The sequence below is a fragment of the Equus asinus genome, chromosome 6 (genome assembly GCF_041296235.1).
Source record: "Equus asinus isolate D_3611 breed Donkey chromosome 6, EquAss-T2T_v2, whole genome shotgun sequence".
Classification (NCBI taxonomy): Eukaryota; Metazoa; Chordata; class Mammalia; order Perissodactyla; family Equidae; genus Equus; species Equus asinus.
The window spans coordinates 81,042,308-81,065,894 of NC_091795.1; the positions used below are offsets into that span (position 1 = coordinate 81,042,308).

At 45.9% G+C, this 23,587-nt stretch overlaps 1 protein-coding gene across 1 annotated transcript; it reads left to right on the forward strand.

The window, feature by feature from the left end:
- Positions 1 to 1,446: 1,446 nt before the first annotated feature.
- ADGRF3 (adhesion G protein-coupled receptor F3) lies at positions 1,447 to 21,964 on the forward strand. Its single transcript, XM_044772090.2, has 15 exons — positions 1,447 to 1,603; positions 10,461 to 11,577; positions 12,555 to 12,615; positions 13,019 to 13,159; positions 13,648 to 13,821; positions 14,293 to 14,505; positions 15,049 to 15,258; positions 15,784 to 15,891; positions 16,071 to 16,267; positions 16,667 to 16,846; positions 17,686 to 19,068; positions 19,872 to 19,913; positions 20,000 to 20,062; positions 20,497 to 20,552; positions 21,154 to 21,964. Exons 2-15 carry the CDS (start codon positions 11,494 to 11,496, stop codon positions 21,212 to 21,214), a joined length of 2,973 nt encoding a protein of 990 aa, XP_044628025.1. The 5' UTR covers positions 1,447 to 1,603; positions 10,461 to 11,493; the 3' UTR covers positions 21,215 to 21,964.
- The last annotated feature ends 1,623 nt before the right edge of the window (positions 21,965 to 23,587 follow it).

The window sequence follows — 23,587 nt, forward strand, 5'->3', positions numbered from 1 at the left end:
GCTCGCCGGTTCGGATCCCGGGTGCAGACATGGCATCGCTTGGCAAGCCATGCTGTGGTAGGCGTCCCACATATAAAGCAGAGGAAGATGGGCACGGATGTTAGCTCAGGGCCAGTCTTCCTCAGCAAAAAGAGGAGGATTGGCAGCAGTTAGCTCAGGGCTAATTGTCCTCAAAGAAAAAGAAGAGGAAGCATAACACCTTTTAAGTAAACAACTCAAAAGCAAAATATATAGTTTGGTTCGTTTTATGACCAGAAAGGGAGCCATAAGTACTTTCAGTTTCTAAATTACACATTTCTCAACCGCTTTAATTTTTTTTAATGATTTTTTTTTTTTTTAGGAAGATTAACCCTGAGCTAACTACTGCCAATCCTCTTTTTGCTCAGGAAGACTGGCCCTTGAGCTAACATCCAGGCCTATCTTCCTCTACTTTATATGTGGGATGCCTACCACAGCATGACTTTTTGCCAAGCGGTGCCATGTCCACACCCAGGATCCGAACCGGCAAACCCCATCCTCAGAGAAGCGGAACTTGCGAACTTACCCACTGCACCACCGGGCCAGCCCATCAATTGCTTTAATTTTTTCAACAAGCCTGCATTGCTGTGATAATCTAAAATCAAAGTCGCTTTTTTTTTGTATTTTTTTATTGAGTTCATAATAGTTTACATCTTTGTGAAATTTTAGTTGTACATTATTTCTTGTCCATCACCATATACATGCTCCACTTCACCCCCTGTGCCCCTCCCCCACCCCCCTTCCCCTGGTAACCACTGAACTGTTTTCTTTGTCCATGTGTTTATTTATATTCCACATATGAGTGAAATCACATGGTGTTTGTCTTTCTTAGTCTGGCTTATTTTGCTTAGCATAATACCCTCCAGGTCCATCCATGTTGTTGCAAATGGGATGGATTTGTCTTTTTTATGGCTGAGTAGTATTCCATTGTGCATATATATATATATATATATATATATATATATATATACACCACATCTTTATCCAATCATCGGTCGATGGGCACTTGGATTGCTTCCATGTCTTGGCTATTGTGAATAGTGCTGTAATGAACATAGGGGTACACATGTTACTTTGGATTGTTGATTTCAAGGTGTTTGGATAGATACACAGTAGTGGGATAGCTGGGTCATATGGTCATTCTATTTTTAGTTTTTTGAGGAATCTCCATACTGTTTCCTATAGTGGCTGCACCAGCTTGCATTCCCACCAGCAGTGTATGAGGGCTCCCTTTTCTCCACACCCTCTCCAACATTTGTTATTTTTAGTCTTAGTGATTATAGCTGTTAAGTGGTATCTTAGTGTAGTTTTGATTTGCATTTCCCTGATGACTAGTGATGTTGAACATCTTTTCATGTGCTTATTGGCCGTCTGTATATCTTCTTTTCATATCCTCTGCCTATTTTTTTTTTTGAGGAAGATTAGCCCTGAGCTGACATCCGTGCCCATTTTACTCCGCTTTATATGTGGGATTCCCACTGCAGCATGGCTTGACAAGCAGTGCATAGGTCCACACCCGGGATTCAAACCAGCGAACGCTGGGATGCCGAAGCAGAACATTGGAACTTAACCACTGTGCCACCAGGTGAGACCCCTCTGCCCATTTTTTGATTGGGCTGTTTGTTTTTTTGTTGTTCAGTTGTGTAAGTTCCTTATATATTATGGAGATTAACCCCTTGTATATATTATGGAGATTAACCTCTTACATATATTATGGAGATTAACAGATATATGATTTGCAAATATTTTCTCCCAATTGGTGGGTTGTCTTTTTGTTTTGATCCTAGTTTCTTTTGCCTTACAGAAGCTCTTTAGTCTGATTAAATCCCACTTGTTTATTTTTTCTTTTGTTTCTCTTTCTGAGAAGACATGGTATTCAAAAAGAGACTTTTAAGTTTGCTGTACTGCTTATATTATCTTCCAGGAGTTTTATGGTTTCAGGACTTATCTTCCAGTCTTTGATCCATTTTGAGTTTATTTTTGTGTATGGAGTGAGATAATGGTCTACTTTCTTTCTTTTGCATGTGGCTGTCCAGATTTCCCAACACCATTTATTGAAGAGACTGTCTTTTCTCCATTATATGTTCTTGGCACCTTTGTGGAAGATCAGCTGTCCGGAGATGTGTGGTTTTATTTCTGGGCTTTCAGTTCTGTTGCATTGGTCTGTGTGCCTGTTTTTCTACCGGTACCATGCCATTTTGGTCACTATGGCTTTGTAGTACATTTTGAAGTCAGGGATTGTGATGCCTCCACCTTTGTTCTTTTTTCTCAGGATTGCTTTAGCTATTCGGGGTCTTTGGTTGCCCCAAATGAATTTTAGGATTCTTCGTTCTATTTCCGTGAAGAATGTCATTGGGATTCTGATTGGGATTGCATTGAATCTGTAGATTGCTTTGGGTAGTATGGACATTGTAACTATGTTTATCCTTCTGATCCATAAGCATGGAATCTCTTTCCATTTCTTTATTTCATCATCTATTTCTTTCAATAATGTCTTATAGTTTTCATTGTATAAGTCCTTCACCTCCTTGGTTAAATTTATTCCCAGATATTTTGTTCTGTTTGTTGTGATTCTAACTGGAATTGTATTCTTGAGTCCTCATTCTTTAAGTTCATTATTAGAGTATAGAAATGCAACTGATTGTTGTAAGTTGATTGTGTACCCTGCAACTTTACTATAATTATTAATTATTCCTAATAGTTTTCTGATGGATTCTTTAAGGTTTTCTGTGTATAAGATCATGTCATCTGCAAACAGTGAGAGTTTCACTTCTTCCCTCCCTATTTGGATGCCTTTTATTCCTTTCTCTTGCCTAGTTGCTCTGGCCAAAACCTCCAGTACTATGTTGAATAAGATATTTTTTTATAAGTTGTTTATTTGCTTGCTTTTATGTATATTTTTTTCTTTAAAGCTTGGCACCTGAGCTAACAACTTTTGCCAATCTTTTTTTTTCTTTCTGCTTTTTCTCCCCAAATCCCCTCAGTATATAGTTGTGTATAGTTTTTTTTAGTTGTGGGTCCCTCTAGGTGTAGTATGTAGGATGCTGCCTCAACGTGGCCTGATGAGTGGTACCGTGTCCACGCCCAGGATCCGAACCAGAGAAACCCTGGGCCGCCGCAGCGGAACACGCGAACTTAACCACTCAGCCATGGGCCTGGCCCCTGCTTTTATATTTTTAATGTAGGTATTAAAAATACATGTGGTGTTGCCCAAACACAGTGGCGTCTTAATTGAATGCAAACGCCTGTTTGGTGGGATTTATTTTTTAGCTCTGAGATAAGGGTCCACATTGATTCCACCCCAGATTTAAGGAGCGAGAGTGGTACCCACCCTCATTTTTATTTGACCTGTATATGGTATGATCCATTGACTTCCCTTTGGCCATTGTGACTCATCAGATATCTTCTACCTCTCTCCTTATGCCAGTTAGACTTGAGGAGGCTGGATTTTATCGTGTAAAGGGTATTTTAAAAAGGATTAATGTGAGTGTTCTAAGAATACTTGAAAATATTCTTAGCTCTTCTGTAATGCATTTAGAGAAGTGTTTCAAAAAAAACTTATAATAACGATGATTATGAGTGCTATCCACTTGCTACAAAGAGAACAGTGTTTTAAGGGAATGAGTGTGATTGCCATTTTGTAATTCCCTTAGAGAATTGTTTAAAAACACATGTAATAAAGATGGTTATAAGAGTGCTATGTGTATGCTACTTGAGAAGAGTGTTATTTAAGGGAATAGGTGTAACAAACATTGTCTAATGCACTTACGGATGTGTTTAAAAACACGTGTAGTAAAGACAGGTATAACAGTGCTATGTGTATGCTACTTTGACAAGAGTATTATTTCAGGGAAACTTGAGTAACTTGAGAGATAAGGAGTTCAGGAAGAAGACCCCACAGGTTTTATGAACTCCTGGGATCATCTTGCAGTTGTCCTTGCATGGATCTGACCCAAACAGCATACCGCAGACTTAGGACTGCATTAAGAGAGAGACCATCATCCAGGTCCCAGACTGGCCGCTGGGTGGTACATATGTGCTGTAGATGTAAATAGCATTGCAATGACTTTGAAAAGAGCACTAATGTTGAAAACACACTCCACGGTAAGTTGGTCAGAATTTGTGACCTGAACCAAATCAGGTCAATTGCCTGCTAACACAGAAATATTAACATTTTCCATAGGATTTAAACTAGATCCATAGCCTCATCACATGATATTCAAATGTGCAGAATGCAATCCAAAACGACTTGGCAGATGAAGAACCATGAAATCTCAGTTCGCATGGGAAAGAACAATCAACAGACACTGATGCTGAAGTGACACAGATATTGGAATTATCAGCATAAGACATTAAAGCAATTGTTATAAAAGTGTCATAGTAAGTATGAACACTCTTGGAAAGATGGAAAGTCTCAGCAAAGAAATGGAAAATATAAAGAACCAAAAAGAAATTTAGAAATGAAAAAAATACAGAAACCAAAAATTTTTAAATTACTGCATTGTCTCTAATGTATTAGTTTCCTATTGCTACTGTAACAAATTACTACAAATATGGTGGCTTAAAACAAAACAAATGTAGTGTCTTACAGTGCTGAGGGTCAGAAGTCTGAAATGAGTCTTATAGGGTAAAAATCAAGATGTCAGCCAGGCCACGTTTCTTCTGGAGACTCCAGGGAAAAATCTATTTCCTTGCCTTTTCCAGCTTCTAGAGGCTGCCTGCATTCTTTGGCTCATGGCCCCTTCCTCCATCTTCAAAGCACGTCACTCCAACATCTGTTTCTGCTGTAGATCTTTTTTTGTCTCTCACATTCCTGTCTCCCTCTTATAAGGACCCCTGTGATTACATTGGACCCACCCAGATAATCCAGGGTAATCTCTCTATCTCAAGATCCTTAATTTAATTGCATCTGTTGTGAACAACAGAGAGAGAAAAGATTGAAAAACTGAACAAAGCCACAGGAGTTCCATAGGAAAATACAAAAAATGTTTAACATTTGTGTCGTTAACACTGTGCCTAACATTGTGTCTAACATTGTTTTACTAACATTGTGGCAAGAAAGAGAGGAGAAAGAATGTGGTACAGAAAAAATACTTGAAGAAATAGTGGCTGAAATGCTCAGATTTGATGGAAGACATAAATTTACAGATGCAAAAATCTCAGTTAATCCAAAACAGGATATGTCTAAAGAAAGCCCATATCATGACACATCATTACTGTTAAAGACAAACAAAAAACCTTCAAAGCAGCCAAGAAAAAATGATGCATTACTTAGAGGGGAAACAATGAGTCCAATGACTGTGGATTTTGCATCAGAAACCATGAAGCCCAGAGGGAAGTGGAACTTTTTTTTGTTTTTTGAGGAAGATTAGCCCTGAGCAAACTGCTGCCAATCCTCCTCTTTTTGCTGAGGAAGACTGGCCCTGAACTAACATCTGTGCCCATCTTCCTCTACTTTATATGCGGGACGCCGACCACAGCATGGCCTGCCAAGTGGTGCCATGTCCACACCTGGGATCTGAACCGGTGAACCCCGGGCCGCCAAAGCCAGATGTAAGCACTTAACTGCTGTGCCACCAGGCCAGCCCCAGAAGTGGAACATTTTTAATTATTTATTTTGTGTGTGTGTGAGGAAGACTGGTTCTAGGCTAACATCTGTTTCTGATCTTCCTTTCCTTTTGTTTTTTCTCCCCAGAGCCCCAGCACATAGTTGTATATCCTAGTTGTGGTCATTCTATTTGCTCCTTGTGAGATGCCACCACAGCATGGCTTGATGAGTGGTGTGTAGGTCTGCACGCAGGATGGGAACTAGCAAACCCCAGGCCGCCAAAGTGGAGTGTGTGAGCTTAACCACTCTGCCACCAGGCCAGCCCTCTGGAACATTTTTTTTTTTAAGATTTTTTGTTTTCCTCCCCAAAGCCCACCCAGTACATAGTTGTGTATTTTTAGTTGTGGGTCCTTCTAGCTGTGGCATGTAGGACGCCACCTCAGCATGGCCCAGTGAGCAGTGCCATGTCCGCACCCAGGATCTGAACTGGTGAAACCCTGGGCTGCCGAAGCAGAGCGCTCGAACTGAACCACTCGGCCACGGGCTGGCCCCCTGGGAACATTTTTAAAGCACTGCAAAAATCATCTAATTTAACTCCATTTTATTCATGTGCAAAGTGAGGTCTAGAAAGATGAAGTGACTGTCTTAAATCACAAGGCTCTTTAATCCCATATCTTAATATAATGACCACTTTTTCACTATCCACAGCTTCCTGGCTTTTCTGAGGATATGTCAATACACATTTCCTTAGCTGCAAATAACAGAAACCTGCTCTAACTAGCTCAAGCCAAAAGGGAAATAATTCAAAGAAGTTGAGGTCTCTGATGGAATTCAAGATCGGGAGTGCAAATGGGCAGCAGGAATAAATTAAAGTTCAAACGATGAACTGTCCTCCTGTTTGTCTCTGTTGCTGTCTACACATTAGCTTCACTCTTCCTTTGAACTCAGGCTATTTTCCAGTGCACACAACAGAAAACCAAGAGCTGCTGAGTTTTACATGTTGCAAGTCCAACATCAGGGTCTCAGTAGGTCCCAGTTCCAAAATTACCCCAGAAGAGAGAAATTGCTCCAAGATGGTGTTAGATGTGTACCCAGGGACTGTAGTGCTGTAGTCAGGGGGCAGTGTGACCGTGTATAAATTGATGACTTTCATGGCAAACCTGTGATTATGGGTAGAAGGTAATTCTAGGAAGTGAGTCAGAAAATAAATGGAATATAAACAGCAACAATAGGTTCCCACTACAAGTACCTACTATTTTTAGTCTTTGGCACACATTTCTCTAGGGCTTCTAACAGGATGTTCAAACATATTTTCTAGGTTACTGACTTTATGAAAATCTACTTATTTGTATATTTGTCTAATTAAATGCAGGTTTTTGGTTTTCTCTCTCACTAGAATATTGAAATAAATTTTGTTATAATCAGTATTGCATGGTGTTGGCAAGAAATGCTTATGCCTTCCTTCTCACATTTCCACAAAGGGGAGGGACCTTCCACTCCCCAGAAGGATAGAGTTTCTGTTCCCTCTCCCATTTCCCTGAGCAAAAAGTGACTTATCTGAGAGGTAAGACATAGAGAATAAGGTCTCGGTGCTCCCTCCTTTGGAGGGGCCAATCCTCCAGACTCATTTTCTGCTCCCCCTTCCCCACAAGGGAGACCTGGAGAAGCCTGGTTGTCAGTGGCTGGGTAAGTAAATTCAGTTCAAGGAGGATGTATTGGGAAGTGCATCTGGCCCAGATCCAAGCCACCTTCTCCCGCTCAGCTTTTCCAGTAATGAAGCTGATTTTGATCTCCAGCTGTCTGACTCCTATGTCTGCTTTTCCATTATTTACCCCTTCTCAAACCTTAATGCATAGTTGGTCACGCGTAGTTGTTCTTTCATGGAGTAATATTACCATCTTGTGGCCGTTTGTGATTTGTGTAAGACATCTCATATTTTCTGTACTCAAATCAGTCATCTTGTCCTGTATGGTTTCAGGATTTCATTTCTTGCTCAGGAAGGCCATCTTCACCTCCAAATTATGAAATTGATTTTCATAGATGGGTCTAAATAGATAGCGAATGGTACCTAACAGATGCTGAAGTTTATTAAGATTTTGATAGCCTGAATTATACATTAAAATCAGGGAGGCCCCTCAGAGGATTTGAAATTATTTTATCTCTAGAAGAAAAAATTCTGCTTCACTCTAATGTCCTGGTTTTCCCAATAGATTTATTCACAAAAAAAGGTCAGTGTAAAACTTCCCAGAAGACCCCACATCTTGTAGAGATCAAAGATAGCATCAGAAATTCTGTTTCTTCAGCCTCTCTAAGTTGTGCCTTTGAGCAAGTACTTTAACACAAATGCTAAAGCAGGGTTTGTACTATCCCAGACATCAAATATGGGATCTCATTCTAGGATCCAAAGTTAAATGCTTAAATCGTAGGAGATTGAAATTCTCACTACTCTTTCTGAATCATTTTATTCCACTTAAAAATTTTTGATGTCAGGGGCCTGGCTGGTGGCATAGTGGTTAAGTTTAATGATGTCGGGTGGAAAGAGAATAAGAAGCGAGGATTCATATGGGATAAAGGTCTAAGCTATCTTTATTCTTTAGTAACCTGTTAGTAGTTTACATAGTAAAGGAGGTTGTAAGATAACCTGTTTGGTTACAGATAAGAGAAGCCTGGATCACAAACATTTGTTATGGAAGACCCCATTGACATGGCCTAGAGGGCTCAAAGGACAAAGGAATAGCAAGGAACTTTCTTTGCCTAGGGTGCAACCTGGGAGCCCAGAGAAGCTGCCGGCAGGGGTGAAAACTTACTGGTTTCAAATATCATTCTGTCTATGGAGGGACAAAGGCCAAGAGCTTTATGGTTGACCTTGGACTTGAGAGTAAGTAGGTGGCAGCAATAAGTATCTGTTTGTCTGAACCCTGCCCTAGGCCTAAGACTGGATTCAGTCATGGGTGCTTCCTGACAGCTGGTGATGTCTGGGCAAATCTGAAGGCTCTGAACCTGGTTGGTCCATAAGAAAGACATAGATAGAGACTGTGAGATTTGATATTTTTTTGAAGATTTTTTTCCATTATAAAATGCAAAATTGAAAACTACAGAAAAGTAGAAAAACACACCAAATCCTACCATTTAGTTACAACCACTGTTAATGTCTTCGTGTGTTTCGTTTATTTATTGATTCACTGAATACAAATATTACTTAAGGCCTCTGGTGCGCGGGTACTAGGCCCTGGGGAATACTGAGGTAACCCCAACAGACACTTGTAGAGTCTGTCGCATTTCCTTCCAGTCTTTCCCTAGGCTTTTTTTTGTACATGCAAAAATGTTTCAAACTTCTCTAAAATTACAAGAACAGTTTAAAACTTATTATAAAAAAAGTTCACTTCCTTAGTTCTGTTAATAGTTTTACACATCTTGGACACCTCAGCTTTAACCGAACCAGGATTATGTCACTGTCTTCCTTGTTACTCTCAATTCTAGTTATGAGTTTGAACTGGTTAAGATGAGTTGGGTATCAATTAGGGAAAAGTATGTTTGGGGGTAGGATCCTGGGGAGTCTCTCCAGCTCCATCAACTTTCTAATGTCCTCTGAGTCACTTGTTCTTCATTGTTACCTCCTCTAGATGGAGCATCTTCTCTCCATGCGCTTTGTCTTTGCCTCTCCTAACTGGAGGCTACCATTGCTGAGTCTCCACCGGACACTGAAGCGGCCACTCCTCCATGGGTCTCCATTCCACCTCTCTCTTCCGTCATTCCTGGTCTTCGAGAGACCCTGTTGAGCATTGTCCAGGACCACTTGGTGCTTGACTGACTCCCTTTGGTGACTGTGGCGGATGCTATTGGTGTCCCATATTCCCCCAGTCCATCTGAGGCCACCTGCAGCCATGGTAGACAGTTTCCATCATGCTGATGGCGTCCTGCTTCGAGCACTTGTGTTTTCACTCTCTGGTTCTCAAACCTGATTCTTCATCATTTTCATGTTTTCTGAAATCAATTATTTACAGAACTCTTTGCTCTCATGCATGTATTTGCTCTATGTGTCTCTGTTCCTTCAGCAGCAATCCTAGCTATGGAGCATTTGAGGTGATGGTGGGAGTGGAAATGTGTTGGGGCTAGATTTCTACCCTAGTACTTTGTGTGTGCATGCTAATTTAAGTCAACTCTTTCTTTTTTTAATTAAAAAATACGTGCCTAGGGCTGACCCTGTGGCCTAGTTGTTAAGTTCTGCACACTCTGTTTCCATGGCCTGGATTCAGATCCTGGGTGTAGACCTACACCACTCATCAGCAGCCATGGTGTGGCAGTGACCTGCATACAAAATAGAGGAAGATTGACACAGTTGTTAGCTCAGGGTGAATCTTCCTCAGCCAAAAAAAAAAAGAAATGCCTATGATTAGAAAATATATATATCAAATGGCGCACAGATCCATCCAGACCCTTAATCCTCTTCCCCAGAAGCAACAACAATTGCCAAGTTTCTGATGTATTCTTCCAGAAATATTCTAGGAATAAAAAGCACAAGAATCTAATATTGATTTCCTTTCTTACATAAAGGGGAGCATAATATACACTTTAAATGTCACCATATATATTGGGGTTCATTCCAAAATAGAGCTACTTCACTTCTGTTCTTCTTCAACAATGTTCTGTTGTTTGGAAATCCCATAATTTACTTAACCTATCCCTTTTGAATGGACATTTTGGTTGTTTAACTCATTTGCTATCACAAACAATTCTGCCTTGAAATCCTTATACACGTATTTTTGTACACATGTACAGTTTTGCCAACCCTGAATATAATCACTATCTTGTCTTTTGATAACTAGTAGGTGATGGAGAATTTTTTTATTTCAAGTGCATTTCAATTTGTATTTCTTTCTTTCTTTTTTTTTAGGAAGATTAGCCCTGAGCTAACATCTGCTGCCAATCCTCCTCTTTTTGCTGAGGAAGACTGGCCCTGAGCTAGCATCCATGCCCAACTTCCTCTACTTTATATCTGGGATGCCTGCCACAACATGGCATGCCAAGTAGTGCCATGTCCACACCTGGGATCCGAACAGGCGAACCCCGGGCCACCGAGAAGCGGAATGCACGCTCTTAACTGCTGCACCACTGAGCCGGCCTCTCAGTTTGCATTTCTTATATCTGATGTTGGATGTTTCTATATGTTTACCAAACTATGAAATTTCTTTTTCAGTAAACTGCCTGTTCCTATTTTTTCCCCATTTTCTATCTTACTGATGGTAAGATAAAAAATTCTTAAGGTTAGCCTGTGTTCAATCATATTCCTCCAAATATGTTGTCTTTTGCCTTTTTACTCTAACATTCTTTTCATCCCAAATTTAAAACTTCTTAGACAGCCTGATTTATTTTCTTTGTGGCTTCTGGGTTTTGTGTCTTGCTTAGAAAAAACTTCCTCACTTCAAAATTATTTTGTGAAATTCTTTGATAATTTCTCCTGGCATTTTCCCAGATTCTTCGTTACATTTAAGACTCGAGCTGATCTGGAAATTATTTTAGGATAACAATTAGCTCTAATGTTTGTCTTTTCTAACCTTGACTCTGATGATCCAGCTTCCTGGGAGTTCTTGAATAATCCAGATCCTTGTAGACATGACAAAACCTGGTTTATCAATATATTGCCAGTTGTGACCTAGGACCCATAAGTCCTCTCCTGCTCTCTGAGTCCTTTGTCTGGACCCCAGGGGGACCCTGGGCAGACTCCTCTCATTGGGGCAGGAGGCCTCACTGGGGCAGGATGCCCATTGGTCACGGGCTGCAGCACTTCCTCTAAATTCGGCCCTGGCTCCCTCCCACCCCGCCCTCCCATCCCATCTGTGCACGTGGGCACGGCCCTACCAGCTCCTCTCTGAGGGAATTTGCATCATGCCGCAGCAGGAGGACTCCTGAGGACTGCTTCGCTGGCCATGGTCGGTTTGGCTGCCCCCGTGCTACTCCTGGCCGTGACTCTCCCCTTGGTGGGATCACCAGGCGCCAGAGCATCTCAACCTGTGAGTTAAGCCTGCGGTGAGGACCCAGGGACGGTCTGCAGAGCTGGTGGTCAGGGCCTCTGGGTGTGAGGGGCAGCAAGATGTGGGATGAAAGGACAGGAGGAGGGGAAAGGGCTGGCGGGAGAGGAGGTAATGTACAAAGGAAGGAGACTAGTGTTACAGGATTTCTGAGAGTTCAGTCTTATTTTCCAGGGTGTGGGGATGGCTTTGTTTATTTGAGTCCCTGTGAGCTCCAATGATACCTTCTGCACTTTGGATAATGGCTCTTCTGATCAAGCTTGCAGTTTAAAAATGAGAAGAAAAACTTTCCAGATTTGGGAACCATTGGTCTTGAGGACAGGAGAGATTCTGAGGAAAGGCAGCTGAGTCTAGATCAGTACTCTCTGATCTCTCTTTTCTCCTAAGTGAATAGCTCTATCTCTATCAATATCCTTATCAATATCAATATCTGTTTTTAGACAGATATCCACACACACATGCAATTTTGAGAGAGGAAAGAGTTGGTGAGGAAATAATTTACAGGAACCAGAGACTAAGGGAAGATGCTGCCTTCTGCTCACCCTCGTGGCAAGTCCTATTGAGGGAATACAGTCCCCAAGCCTCTGTTCCCCACCCAGCTCTGCCCAGCTCTCCCTGCTGGAGCTCCAGGCCCAGCCATTTCAATTACCCTAGAGGCCCAGGGACAGGTAAATTCAGGAAGGAATTAAGCAAAGCATGTTGACTTTCCAGGGTGTGCCTGGTTCTGGGTTCAGGTGGGATTTGCAGCCCTGGCTTGCACCCCTGGCACCTCCTGCCGGAAGCCTGCTTTCCCCTCATGATGTGCCCCCTTAACTCCAGGTAAAAAGAGGAACTTCAAAGAGAATGAGTCAGTCCGGGTTAGCCAGACTGGGCCTGAGCTGCTTGAGGAAGAGGGCGTCCCTGGGGGAAAGCCAGGGTCAGCCTCTCCTCAGAGGTCTCTCCTCTGCGCTCTGTTCCAGGGACAGAGTCAGGCAGGAGGGGTGTCTGGGCAGCAACTGGACCAAGAGAGTGAAGCAGGTGGTGAGTAGATGGACAGGAGGAGGAGGGAGGGGCAGAAAGAAAAGACTGGGAGAGACCACAGCGAGGTGGGAGCAGTAAAGAGAGAGGACTGGATCTGGCTCTGGTCAGGCAGGTCCATGCACCAGTTCTGGAGCTGTGAGGCCTTGAGAAGATCATTCGTCTTTGAGAGCCTCATCTATAAAACAGGGTTGTTGGGAGGGTGACATGAAGCAGTGTGTCTGAATGCTCCACAGCTAGGAGAGTTATTACCTTCCTGAGCCCTGTCTGTGCCTGGGTAGGCTGTGGGGGACGGGGCATTCTGCTCCAGGTTCCTGGCAGTGACCAGCTAGGTGTGGGAGGCAAAAGGGGACCGGCCCATGGCCTCGCTGCCTCTCCTCTCCAGCTGTCCCCTCTGCTCCTGTAGAATCAGTCCTGGTCTCGGTCTATGTACAGCTGGACTTTTCAAATGAGACGTGGCCAGCAGCACTCTCCAGGACCCAGACTTTCCCCACTGCCTCGCCTGCTTCTTCCCCAAGATCCCTCCTGGGCCTTAGCCTAACAACAGGTAGGGGAAATTCTACTGATCCTTGCGTCTCAGTGGCTCTTACACCACTTGTGTGGGAAGGGGGCTCGGAGCGGAGGGCACATGGGCTTCCCAGGCCTCCTGCAGCCAGCTCCCCCGAGATGCTCTGAGCCCCTCCCTAGTTCCTGGAGGGTCTGCATGGCCTGGCTCCTTCCTCACCTCCCCACCAGACAGACCCCTCCCTTCCTGCTCCATGTCCCCGTCTTCTAAACAGAGGGCCCAAGGGGCAGACCAGGGTGGGCCAGGACTTGTCCATCCCGACTCCTGATGCCCCGCACAGCCTCCGCTGCTTTGAACCCTGGCTAAGGAGGCAGTTTCTTATGGGTGGGTGTGAAGGAGGGGCCTGTGACTTTGGGATTGTTCCAGATACCCAGCCTAGAGCCTCTCAGGCACCAGGCAGTTGTCTATCCTGCCTACCTGGCTTTCTCAGACAGCCTGCCCACTTCTCATTTCTCTTCCCTCTGTCACAGACTGTAATGTCAACCACGATGGGTGTACCTATTGTGCTTGCCTCTCTGGGTACCAGTGGAACACCAGTGTCTACTCCCATCACCATCCTTGCCAAACCGCCCACAACCACCAACCTTGTGGCTGTCTTGTCTTCAGCCCTACTGAAGCCGGGTACTGCCAGTTACTGCCACCTGGTAAGGAGATTTGAGAACTTGGAAACCAATGGCCCCAAGTGAAAGAAACACTCTCTGTGGTTTTTTCCTCTCTGATCCCTGTATTTCTGCCGGCTGACCCAAGACTAGTGGGTCCTCTGGGTGGGAGAAAAGGCCAGCCATCATAGCAGATCACGGGCTCTGAGCTGGGGACCTGAGTAGGGAGATTAATGAACAACAGGGCTCCAGAGACATATAGCCAAGGACAGAAAGTTCCCTCCATGGGGGAGGGGAAGTCATAGGCCAAAAAGTTTCCCTGCTTGGTTCCCAATGACAGATGGAGTCTTCCAGGCTAGAAGCCACATTCATCCAGGGACAAAACAAAACAAAAAATGCTAGGTGGGGAGGGGGTGAGGAGGAAGGGACTTTAGAAGATGGGGAAGGAGTGAGAGCTCAGGAGCCTCAAGGGCCATGAGTTCCTGTTCCTGTCTCCTGTCTCCTGCCGCCCTGCAGTCCCCCGGACTCGGAGCCTGAGCTCCCGGACGCCTGGCAACAAGCCAAACCTGATTCTCCTTATGAGCCACGAGACCACCAACCTGAACTGGTTCCTGTGGCGCCCAAGGACCCCCAGACCCTACCCCCTGCAGCCAGGGATGCATGTGTCCCTGACCTCTAGCCAGGGCCAGGCTGTGCTCAGCATCTTCAACATCTCCCACAAATGGGCAGGTAGCCAGCCTGGCCTCTCTCTTCTTCTCTCTCCTCGCCTTCCCTTCTTCCTGTCTTTTTTCTCTCCTCATCTCCACTTCTTGCTCCTCCCTCTCTTCTTCTTCCTTCTTCTCTTCTCTTCTTTTCCCTTTTCATCTTTCCATTTATTCATTCTGGGGAAACAAAGGCTAAGAGACCCACTGATGTGAGAAATTATAATGGGAGAATGCTGAAAATATGGTGTCCATTTTGACTGAGAACAGATGTGTATTTTTCTTCAAGATGTTGAAATGGCAGGCGGTGGAGCAGGAGGGGTATCTCCTGGAGGGAGAGGGGTTCACCTTAGAATTCGTGGCTACGGCTAATAAAAAAGGGTCAGAAGCCTCTTCTCTGGATCTCTTCTTCCTTCTAGAAATCCATTTAGGGGTGGGGATCTCTCTTGCTGGGATTAAGCAGAGTCTGGACCAAAATGTGGACTAGGCTGTGGCTTGGGAAGCAGCAGAGATCCTGTGGCAGAGGTGGGGGCCACCGGAGCCGGGAGGTGCAGCAAGTGTGTGTCTGCAGGTGAGTACATGCGCTGCTTTGAGGCCCAGGGACTCAGGTGGGAGCTGTACCAGGTTGCCAGGGTGTCCCTGCAGGCGACAGACGTGGCTCAGCTTCCAGACCAGCTCTCCATTGCCTGTGCCACCTCCCCTGGCTTCCAGCTGAGCTGCTGCATCCCCAGCACACGCGCAGCCTACACGGCTTCCTGGAGCCCCAGAGAGGGCAGCGAAGGTATGGAAAGGCGCTGGCTGCCAGGGGTCAGGGGAGAGGGGGCAGCTGGTCTCCAGGCCACTAACTCTCCAGCTCACAGGAAGCAGAGGCTGCAATTTGACCTGGGAGTTCAGGGTCCAAGTCCAACACTGTTTTTACCCCAATTCTATTGATACAGCAATAACTACATGTGTGCAGATAACTTTTGCAAAATTCTCTCATCTATACAATCTCCTTGAACTCACACAATACACTCTGTAAGGTTCGCTCAATGATTGGCCCCAGTTTACAAATGAGGAAAATGTGGCTTCAAGTCCCGGAGCTAATTAGACACCCCTAGGGTGCCCTCCACCCAAGTCTAAGCCCCGCCTTCAGTAGTTTGATGCCCCCATACCACTCAGCTCTTCCCCATTGCGTCATCTGCTCTGAAATTGCTAGAAAGACTGAAATGGCACCCCTGGGTCCACTGGGTTCTAGGTCTATTCCTGGCCCAGTGGCTGTTCCCTTCTCTCTTCTCACCCTCGGTCTCCTTGCTCAACACATCAGGATCTCAGTGCCAGCACCGCCCTGCCGCTGACACTGTGTACGCTTGTGACCTGTGGAGCCCAGGAGTGACTCCTCACAGGGGTCTCATCTCTGGCACCATCATCCAGGGTATGTGGGGCTTGGGATGCAGCTGGCCGCCCTCTCACCTGCTTGCTCTGGGAACTCCTCCTCGACATTTCTCTGTGCTGGGCAACAGGGCCAGGCTCCAGAACCTGCACAAGTTTCTGCCCAAGGAAAGGCCCAGGCTAGATCGTGGTTGCTGAGCCTTCCCTGATATCATTCTTCAGGTGGAAACACCACCTGCCCTGAGGATTTCTCACTTGTTGCCTGGAATGTCACCAAGGCTGGCCATGTGGCACAGGCCCCGTGTCCCGTGAACAAGACAGACATGGTGAAGAGGCCGTGTGGGCCTGACGGGGTCTGGGGACCCATCCACAGCAGCTGTATAGACCCAAGGCTCCAGGCCTTGCTTCATAAAGCCTGGGTAAATTTTCTGGCCCTGCCGCCCACGTGCCTCACCCTGCATGACCTACCCCTTCCTCAGTCAGGAATTAGAATTCTTCCTCCCTGAGGCCCAGCCCAAATGTTATTCAGCTTCTCTGAACTGGAGCCCTAGCAGAGCCAGGAAGTAGTGTGGGGGCCTTAGAATGGTCAGCACTCTCATGATGGGGAGTGTGCTATTTTCAAACCTTAATAGCATCAAATGTCCATCCGACTAAGGTTGGTGTCATTTCCTTCCACATGTCTCACTCCCCTCTCTGCTTCCTGCTCCCCTGGGATGGGGTGTGGGTATGGGGAGGAAGGAGCTAGACAAGGGGAGGAGGTGGCCCCTCCCTCACGAGGACTCGCCCATCACCCCCTCCTGCTATCTTGTCTGTCTCAGTGGCTGCAGGTAGGCCAGGGCCGGCCTACTGAGGAGGTCCCAGAGATCCTGGCACAGCTGCCAGAGCAGGTGGTGGTGCTGAGCTCACCCGCTGACTTATTGGCAGTGCTGGGCACCATGAGATCCCTGGCCAAGGTGGTGGCAGAAGCCAGAATACATCTTAACCGAAGTGCCCTGGAGGTGAGATCTCTGAGCCACAGCAGAAGCCAGCTGGGCTGCTGGTGCTGGAAGCTCTTCCCCTCTCGGCACTTCTGTCCCTCTGACATCACCATGGGCTGTCAGATGGCAGATGTTTCTGGAGTTCCAGTGTCTGCTCCCTGGGTCCATCTCTCCTCTTGGGTACCAGTCTCCAAGGCCATGGAGTGGAGTGGAGAAGGCCCGATGCCAGGAACACATGGGAGGTCAAGGGAAGGCAGGAAGGGGTGTGACAACTTGAGTTCAGAGGCATTCATGCACTCACAGACATGACAATATGACGTGAATCCTCCCACATGCACACAAGATACCTACATGGAGATACTCAAACATACTTGGCTTTGCTGGACTCACCTAAACCCGTTCTCAGTATAAGCATCAGTTGGTGACCCTTACGTTGCAGCCGAAATGACAATCACATTATACACCCTTCATGTCTGGGAATATATATTGCATGTGAGTGCACAGCCATGGATGTGGCACTCTACTTCAGAAAATTGTGCCCTCTACCACTGGGCACCATTCCTAGCTTTATAGATGTGTAGGGGTCAATGAATCAACTTCCTGGGTGGCCCCAAGGAAGGGACAGGGAAGAAGGGTTGGGGCTGGATGTGCATCAGGAGACGACATACTTGTATAGCTTCCCATTCTTCTCATCTAGAAAGTCTTCCTTCATGGGCCTGTCTTCTTCTCCTCCTTTCTCCCAACCTTGGGTCTTGCACTAGACTTGAAAGGGTGGGATTTGGGGTCTACAGTTCCCAGTGCTCTGGCTCAGTGCCTTGGGCCCTAGGAGCTAGGGCTCACCTCTCTTTTGTGTGTTGCAGTCTTTCCTGAATACCACAGACAAGGTCCTAGACATGGACAACAGTTCTCTGTGGACCCTGGCCCAGGCCCAGCAGCCCTCAATGGGCTCAGATCTTCTGCTGGCTGTGGAGACCCTGGCACGCAGCCTGTGCCAGGAGGATCACCCCTTCTCCTTCAGCTTGCCCAGCGTGCAGATGCAAACTGAGCTCCTCAGACCCACATTTCCTTCTGACTACAGTGTCTCCTTCTCCACTCAGTCCCGACTGCAGGCACAGATCCTTGGGCACTCACTGGCCCCACTGGGCCATAATAGAACCAACATCAGTATCACCAGCTTGGTGCTGCAAAAACTGGACCACCTTCTGCCCTCGAATTATGGACAAGGCCTGGGGGGCTCTCTCTATGCCACTCCTGGTCTGATCCTTGTCATCTCCATCACGGCAGGTGGCCAGGCCTTCAACCAGGGAGAGGTCATCATGAACTTTGGGGACATAGATGGCACCTCTCACTGTGTCTTCTGGGACCATAATCTCTTCCAGGGCAAAGGGGGCTGGTCGGATGAAGGGTGCCAGGTACAGGAAGCCAGTGCCAGCCCCACCACTCAGTGCATCTGCCAGCACCTCACTGCCTTCTCCATCCTCATGTCCCGACACAGGGTTCCAAAAAACCCCACCCTGGACCTGCTGGGTCAGGTGGGCTTGGGAGCCTCCATTCTGGCACTGCTTGTGTGCCTGGGCGTGTACAGGCTGGTGTGGAGAGTCGTGGTACGGAACAGAGTGGCCTACTTACGCCACGCAGCCTTGCTCAACACGGTGCTCTGCCTGCTGGCCGCAGACACGTGCTTCTTAGGAGCCGCCTTGCTTCCTCCAGGGCCCCGCAGCCCGCTCTGCCTGGCCACTGCCTTCCTCTCTCATTTCCTCTACCTGGCCACCTTTTTCTGGATGCTGGCTCAGTCCCTGATGTTGGCCCACCAGCTGCTCTTTGTCTTCCATCAGCTGTCCAAGCACCGAGTACTCTCCCTGATGGTGGTCCTCGGATACCTGTGCCCAATGGGGTTGGCAGTTATTGCCTTGGGCCTCTACCTACCGCAAGGGCAATACCTGGGGGAGGAAGAATGCTGGTTGGACAGGAAGGGAGTGGGGCTCTACACCTTCGTGGGGCCAGTGCTGACCATTGTGGGCGTGAACGGGTTGGTGCTAGCCATGGCTGTGCTGAAGTTGCTGAGACCTTCGCTGTCAGAGGGGCCCCAGGTGGAGAAGCGCCAAGCTCTTCGGGGGGTGATCAAAGCCCTGCTCATTCTCACACCCATCTTCGGCCTGACCTGGGGGCTGGGCCTGGCCACTCTGTTAGAGGAAGTCTCCATAGTCCCTCACTACATCTTCACGGTTCTCAACACCTTCCAGGTAGGTGAGGAGGTGGTGGTTGTGCTTTTTGCCGTTTTAGATGGTCTAAGTCACTGCCAGTCCCTTCTCAAGGAGGCATCACGGCGGAGCAGAAGAAACATAGTGTCGGGAATGTTAGAAGGCTTAGGTTTGAATCCCAGTTCCTCTGCTGACTAACTAGACAGCTTTGGACAAACCTCCCTGAGCTTTGGTTTTCTTTCTTTCTTTTTTTTTTTTTTCCTTTTTGCTTTCTTTTTTCCCCAAAGCCCTAGTACATAGTTGTATATCCTAGTTGTAGGTCATTCTAGTTCTTTTTTTTTAAAGATTTTATTTTTCCTTCTTCTCCCCAAAGCCCTCAGTACATAGTTGTGTATTTTCAGTTGTGGGTCCTTCTAGTTGTGGCATGTGGGACGCCACCTCAGCATGGCCTGATGAGTGGTGCTAGGTTCACGCCCCGGATCTGAAGCGGTGAACCTCGGGTTGCAGAAGCGGAGCGCAGGAACTTAACCACTTGGCCAAAGGGCTGGCCCCTGAGCACTGGTTTTCTTATCTGTAAAATAATATCTGGTTTTGACAGCAAAGTCAGAGAATTGTCAGTACCCAATCCTTTGAAATTCATCCCCTCTGTAACCATAACAGTAAGAAAGCACCTCAAGTGGATCCTATGTGCCAAATAGTGCTAATGTACAGAAAACCTGGGATGAGAGCCCCAGGTTGGGAATTAGACAAGAGGACAGAGGTTGCAGGAAGAGGAGAGGAAATGAGTTGACTTTGGTTGGGTTCCCTCCTCCATGACTCACGTATCCCCATGTCCCTCTTTTCAGGGCGTCTTCATCTTATTGTTTGGCTGCCTCGTGGACAAGAAGGTGAGTCCTCCCGCCTAACCCCCGCCAGACTTGCAGTGCCAAGGCCAGGACTTTGCTGGCATAACTGCCGTTTACCCCTCCTGCAGGTGCAAGAGGCTTTACTCAAACGTTTCTGCCGCAGCCAAGCCCCCAGCTCCACCCTCTCCCTGGTAAGTCTCTGGCTTCCAATCCTCAGTTCTCCCCCTGAGAGCAGGTCAGAAGTAGATGTTCCACAGCCTTCCCCAGAGAAGGAGGGCACAGCTAGAAGCCGGGAGAAGACTGGGGTTGCGTTTTAGAATGAGCATGTTTCAGGTGCAAGCTCTCCTACCCTGGAGAAAGCAGCTCAGTCAGAGCCATCAGAATCAGGTTCCTGGTTCCTGATTACACCCCGGATTCCTAGTGACGCTCTCGTCCCTGGTTTCTCCATCTGAAAATCCGCCTCCAGTTAGCATTTGCAGGGAAAGTTAGGTTGGGGGCGCATGGGAGTCATGGGAGCTGAGAGCAGTGACTAGGATGACTGGAGGGCAGCTACAGATGGCCCAGCAAAGGAGAGCTGACAATAGTAACAATCGCCTTGCAATTGGGCCTTTCCACCCCTTGCTAGGTCCCAGATGAAACCTACATCCCGGAACACAGCAAAGGGAGAGGTGAAAACGGCAGGTGAGAGAGAATTAAGTTTTCTCGGGAGCAGTGTGAGCAGCTGGAGTGAGGATGAGTATAGCAAAGGGCTTTCTGGAAAAGCTCTGGATAGAAGGCCCCTCCTCACAGACCTGTCCCAGCCCGAAGGGTGGAAAACAGACTTTTCCAGGGTAGATGTTTCCAGATGAGCTGGGGAAGGTGGAGATGGCACAGCCTCTTCTATCGCTTTCCCAGAAAGCTGGAGGGGGTTTCACCACCACTAACCCTTGACTCAGTTCACTCTGAAAATTCCTTTTCACACTATCAAAGGGTTAATTATCCTGAAAATCCCTTGCTTTGAAGGAATTGCCGTTGGTGGGCTTGGTGTACAGAAGGGAGGGCAGCCTGCAGAGGTGGGGCAAAGTCTCCTTTCAAGAGCCCGGTGCTTCAGGGCCAGCTTTTTCACGGGGCAGAAGCTTTGGAGCTCCTGAGAACCCTTGTTCCTCCAAAGGAGTTGAGGGCGCATGCCTGAATCCACCAGGATGGGCCCTGGCCCGTGCTCTGATCCCTTCCCCCTTCCCAGAGCTCAGCCCTCGGAGAGACAGGCGTCTGTTTCCCTTAGTCACACTCCTTTCTCTTGCAGCTCACCTGTCGCCACCCCTACCCTATCCAGGCAAGAAGAACATGGAAAACCATCTAGCTAAAGCTGCCTGATGAATGAGCTGCCTTTGCTGTAAAAACAGATATCAAAATTCAAAGCACTTGCAAGGAGAACTGTCTCAACCAGTTTTTTAACTAATCAGCAGTTCATGTGACAGATGTATTTGATAAAAATGGTTTCCTTTTAACTATTCGCTTATTTCTTCTCTGATTGTTTCTCCTCTACAGTTACGAAGAAAGGATGCCTTAACTGACAGGAACTCTGATCTTGCAAACACTGAAGGTGAAGGGCAGAGTTTTGGTTTGTTTCTTTTCAAAGTTTAGGAAGAGGTGAAATTAATAGGTCTCTCTTTCTTTAAAAAAAATCAACAAAAAATGTAAGTGTCATAGACATGTGCATGTATACAAAAAGTGACATGAGCACATTTGTAAGAATGCGTTATAAATTTTAAAGTAGAGTGAAAAGTACCACAGACTGACAAGAATTAAGGAGAAAAGATGACAAAACCAATGATATTCAAAAGTGGCAGGATCAAGCTAAGACTAGATGTAGAGAAGAAATATTTAAGAAAAGCCTTTAGAGGACACCAAGACGTCTAGCTGAATTAACTTATAGAATCCACAAAAGGATGATGACAGAATTCTGAAAAATTTTAAGACTAGATAAATGAAAAACTTCTGATGAATGAGTGTTTGCTAATTACAAAATTCATGGGCATTTTTCTAAGATGGAATGGGAATGCTTTCTGTTGAAATAAAAATGGATATGCTACCACATGCTGTTGAAAACATTTTTCTTATGAACACCATACTTTGACAGTGATTTGTGTGAATATTTTAATTGTGTATAAACTAGCCCAAATATTTCTCTAAAGGGATTCAATCATTCTTTCAAATAGAAGATACCAACTCACCAGGACAACTGCAATGTTTCTATGCCTCGTACTTGTTCCAGCCCCAGGGGAGGCAGGCAGCTACTGAACAGTGAAGACTTTGCCTTGCTGGTTTCCCCAGCAACAGAGTCATGTCTCAACTTCACTTTCACTTTGTTAATATTTACAGTCTTAATTTTTTTTTTTGGAGGAAGATTAGCCCTGAGCTAACATCTGCTGCCAATTCTCCTCTTTTTTGCTGAGAAAGACTGGCCCTGAGCTAACGTCTGTGCCCATCTTCCTCTACTTTATATGTGGGACGCCTACCACAGCATGGCTTGACAAGTGGTGTGTAGGTCCACACCCCGGATCTGACCCAGCAAACTCTGGGCAGCCAAAGCAGAACGTGAGAACTTAACCACTGCACCACCAGGCCAGCCCCTACAGTCTTAATTTTTTTTAATTATAAAATTCTTTTTTTTTTGGCTAGCCCTGTGGCCAAGTGATTAAGTTCGTGTGCTCCGCTTCAGTGGCCCCGGGTCTCGCTGGTTCAGATCCTGGGTGCAGACATGGCACTGCTCATCAAGCCATGCTGAAGCAGCATCCCACATACCACAACTAGAAGGACCCACAACTAAAAATACACAACTATGTACCAGGGGGCTTTGGGGAGAAAAATGAAAAATAAAATCTTTAAAAAAAAATTATTTTTTTAATTCAAATAATCTACTTTCACTTTAAAAGCAGCAGAGACTCCTTTTCTGAGGATGCTTTTGTAGATGTGTATCTTTTTATTTTCCTTCTCAAATGATTGCACATACTCAGTGCATGCTCTGCTAAAAAACATACTTTGGAATTAATAAATGAAATGACATTAAGTCTGTCCACTTGGCTCTCACTGTTAAAAAAAAAAAAAAAGGACTGAAAAAGAAGGCTCTGGAGGTAAATATGAGAAAGTGAGATTCAGCAGCAATTCCATTGTTAAAAAGATGGCTTAAAGAAAGAAGCAGGCAAGTGAACAGATACCTGTACCAAGGATCTGCCTTCCTATGCTTACACCCTCAAGAAAGAGGCTCTTGGTAAAACAAATGAGAATATGTCTGTACCAAGGAATGCTATGTGGTCATCAAAAATGATGATGTATAGCTCACTAGACCTACTGATGCCTAGGCTATATAGCTAAGTAAAACAAAGGGGTTCCAGAACACCTTCATACTGGGCAGTTTTGGTCCATCTGTCCATTCAAACATGTGTGCCTTGAAAAGGAAAGGTGTCAAAATACTAACAGTGGGTATCTCTACTCGATGTTTCATTTTCTTCTCAGTCTATAAATATTGTTTGAATTTTTTTAAATGATCATGTATTTTTATATTAGAAAAAAATTAAATGATTTTGAAAAAGCTCCCCTGAACATTTTGCCTATTTAAAAATAGAAACTTGACAAGCAAAGAAACACAAACAATATACCTCTTGGAATTTAGGTTTGTACAGAAGGGTAGACTACATTAGGGGCTCCCGAGGAAGCTTTGAAGCCCCCATTTGGAG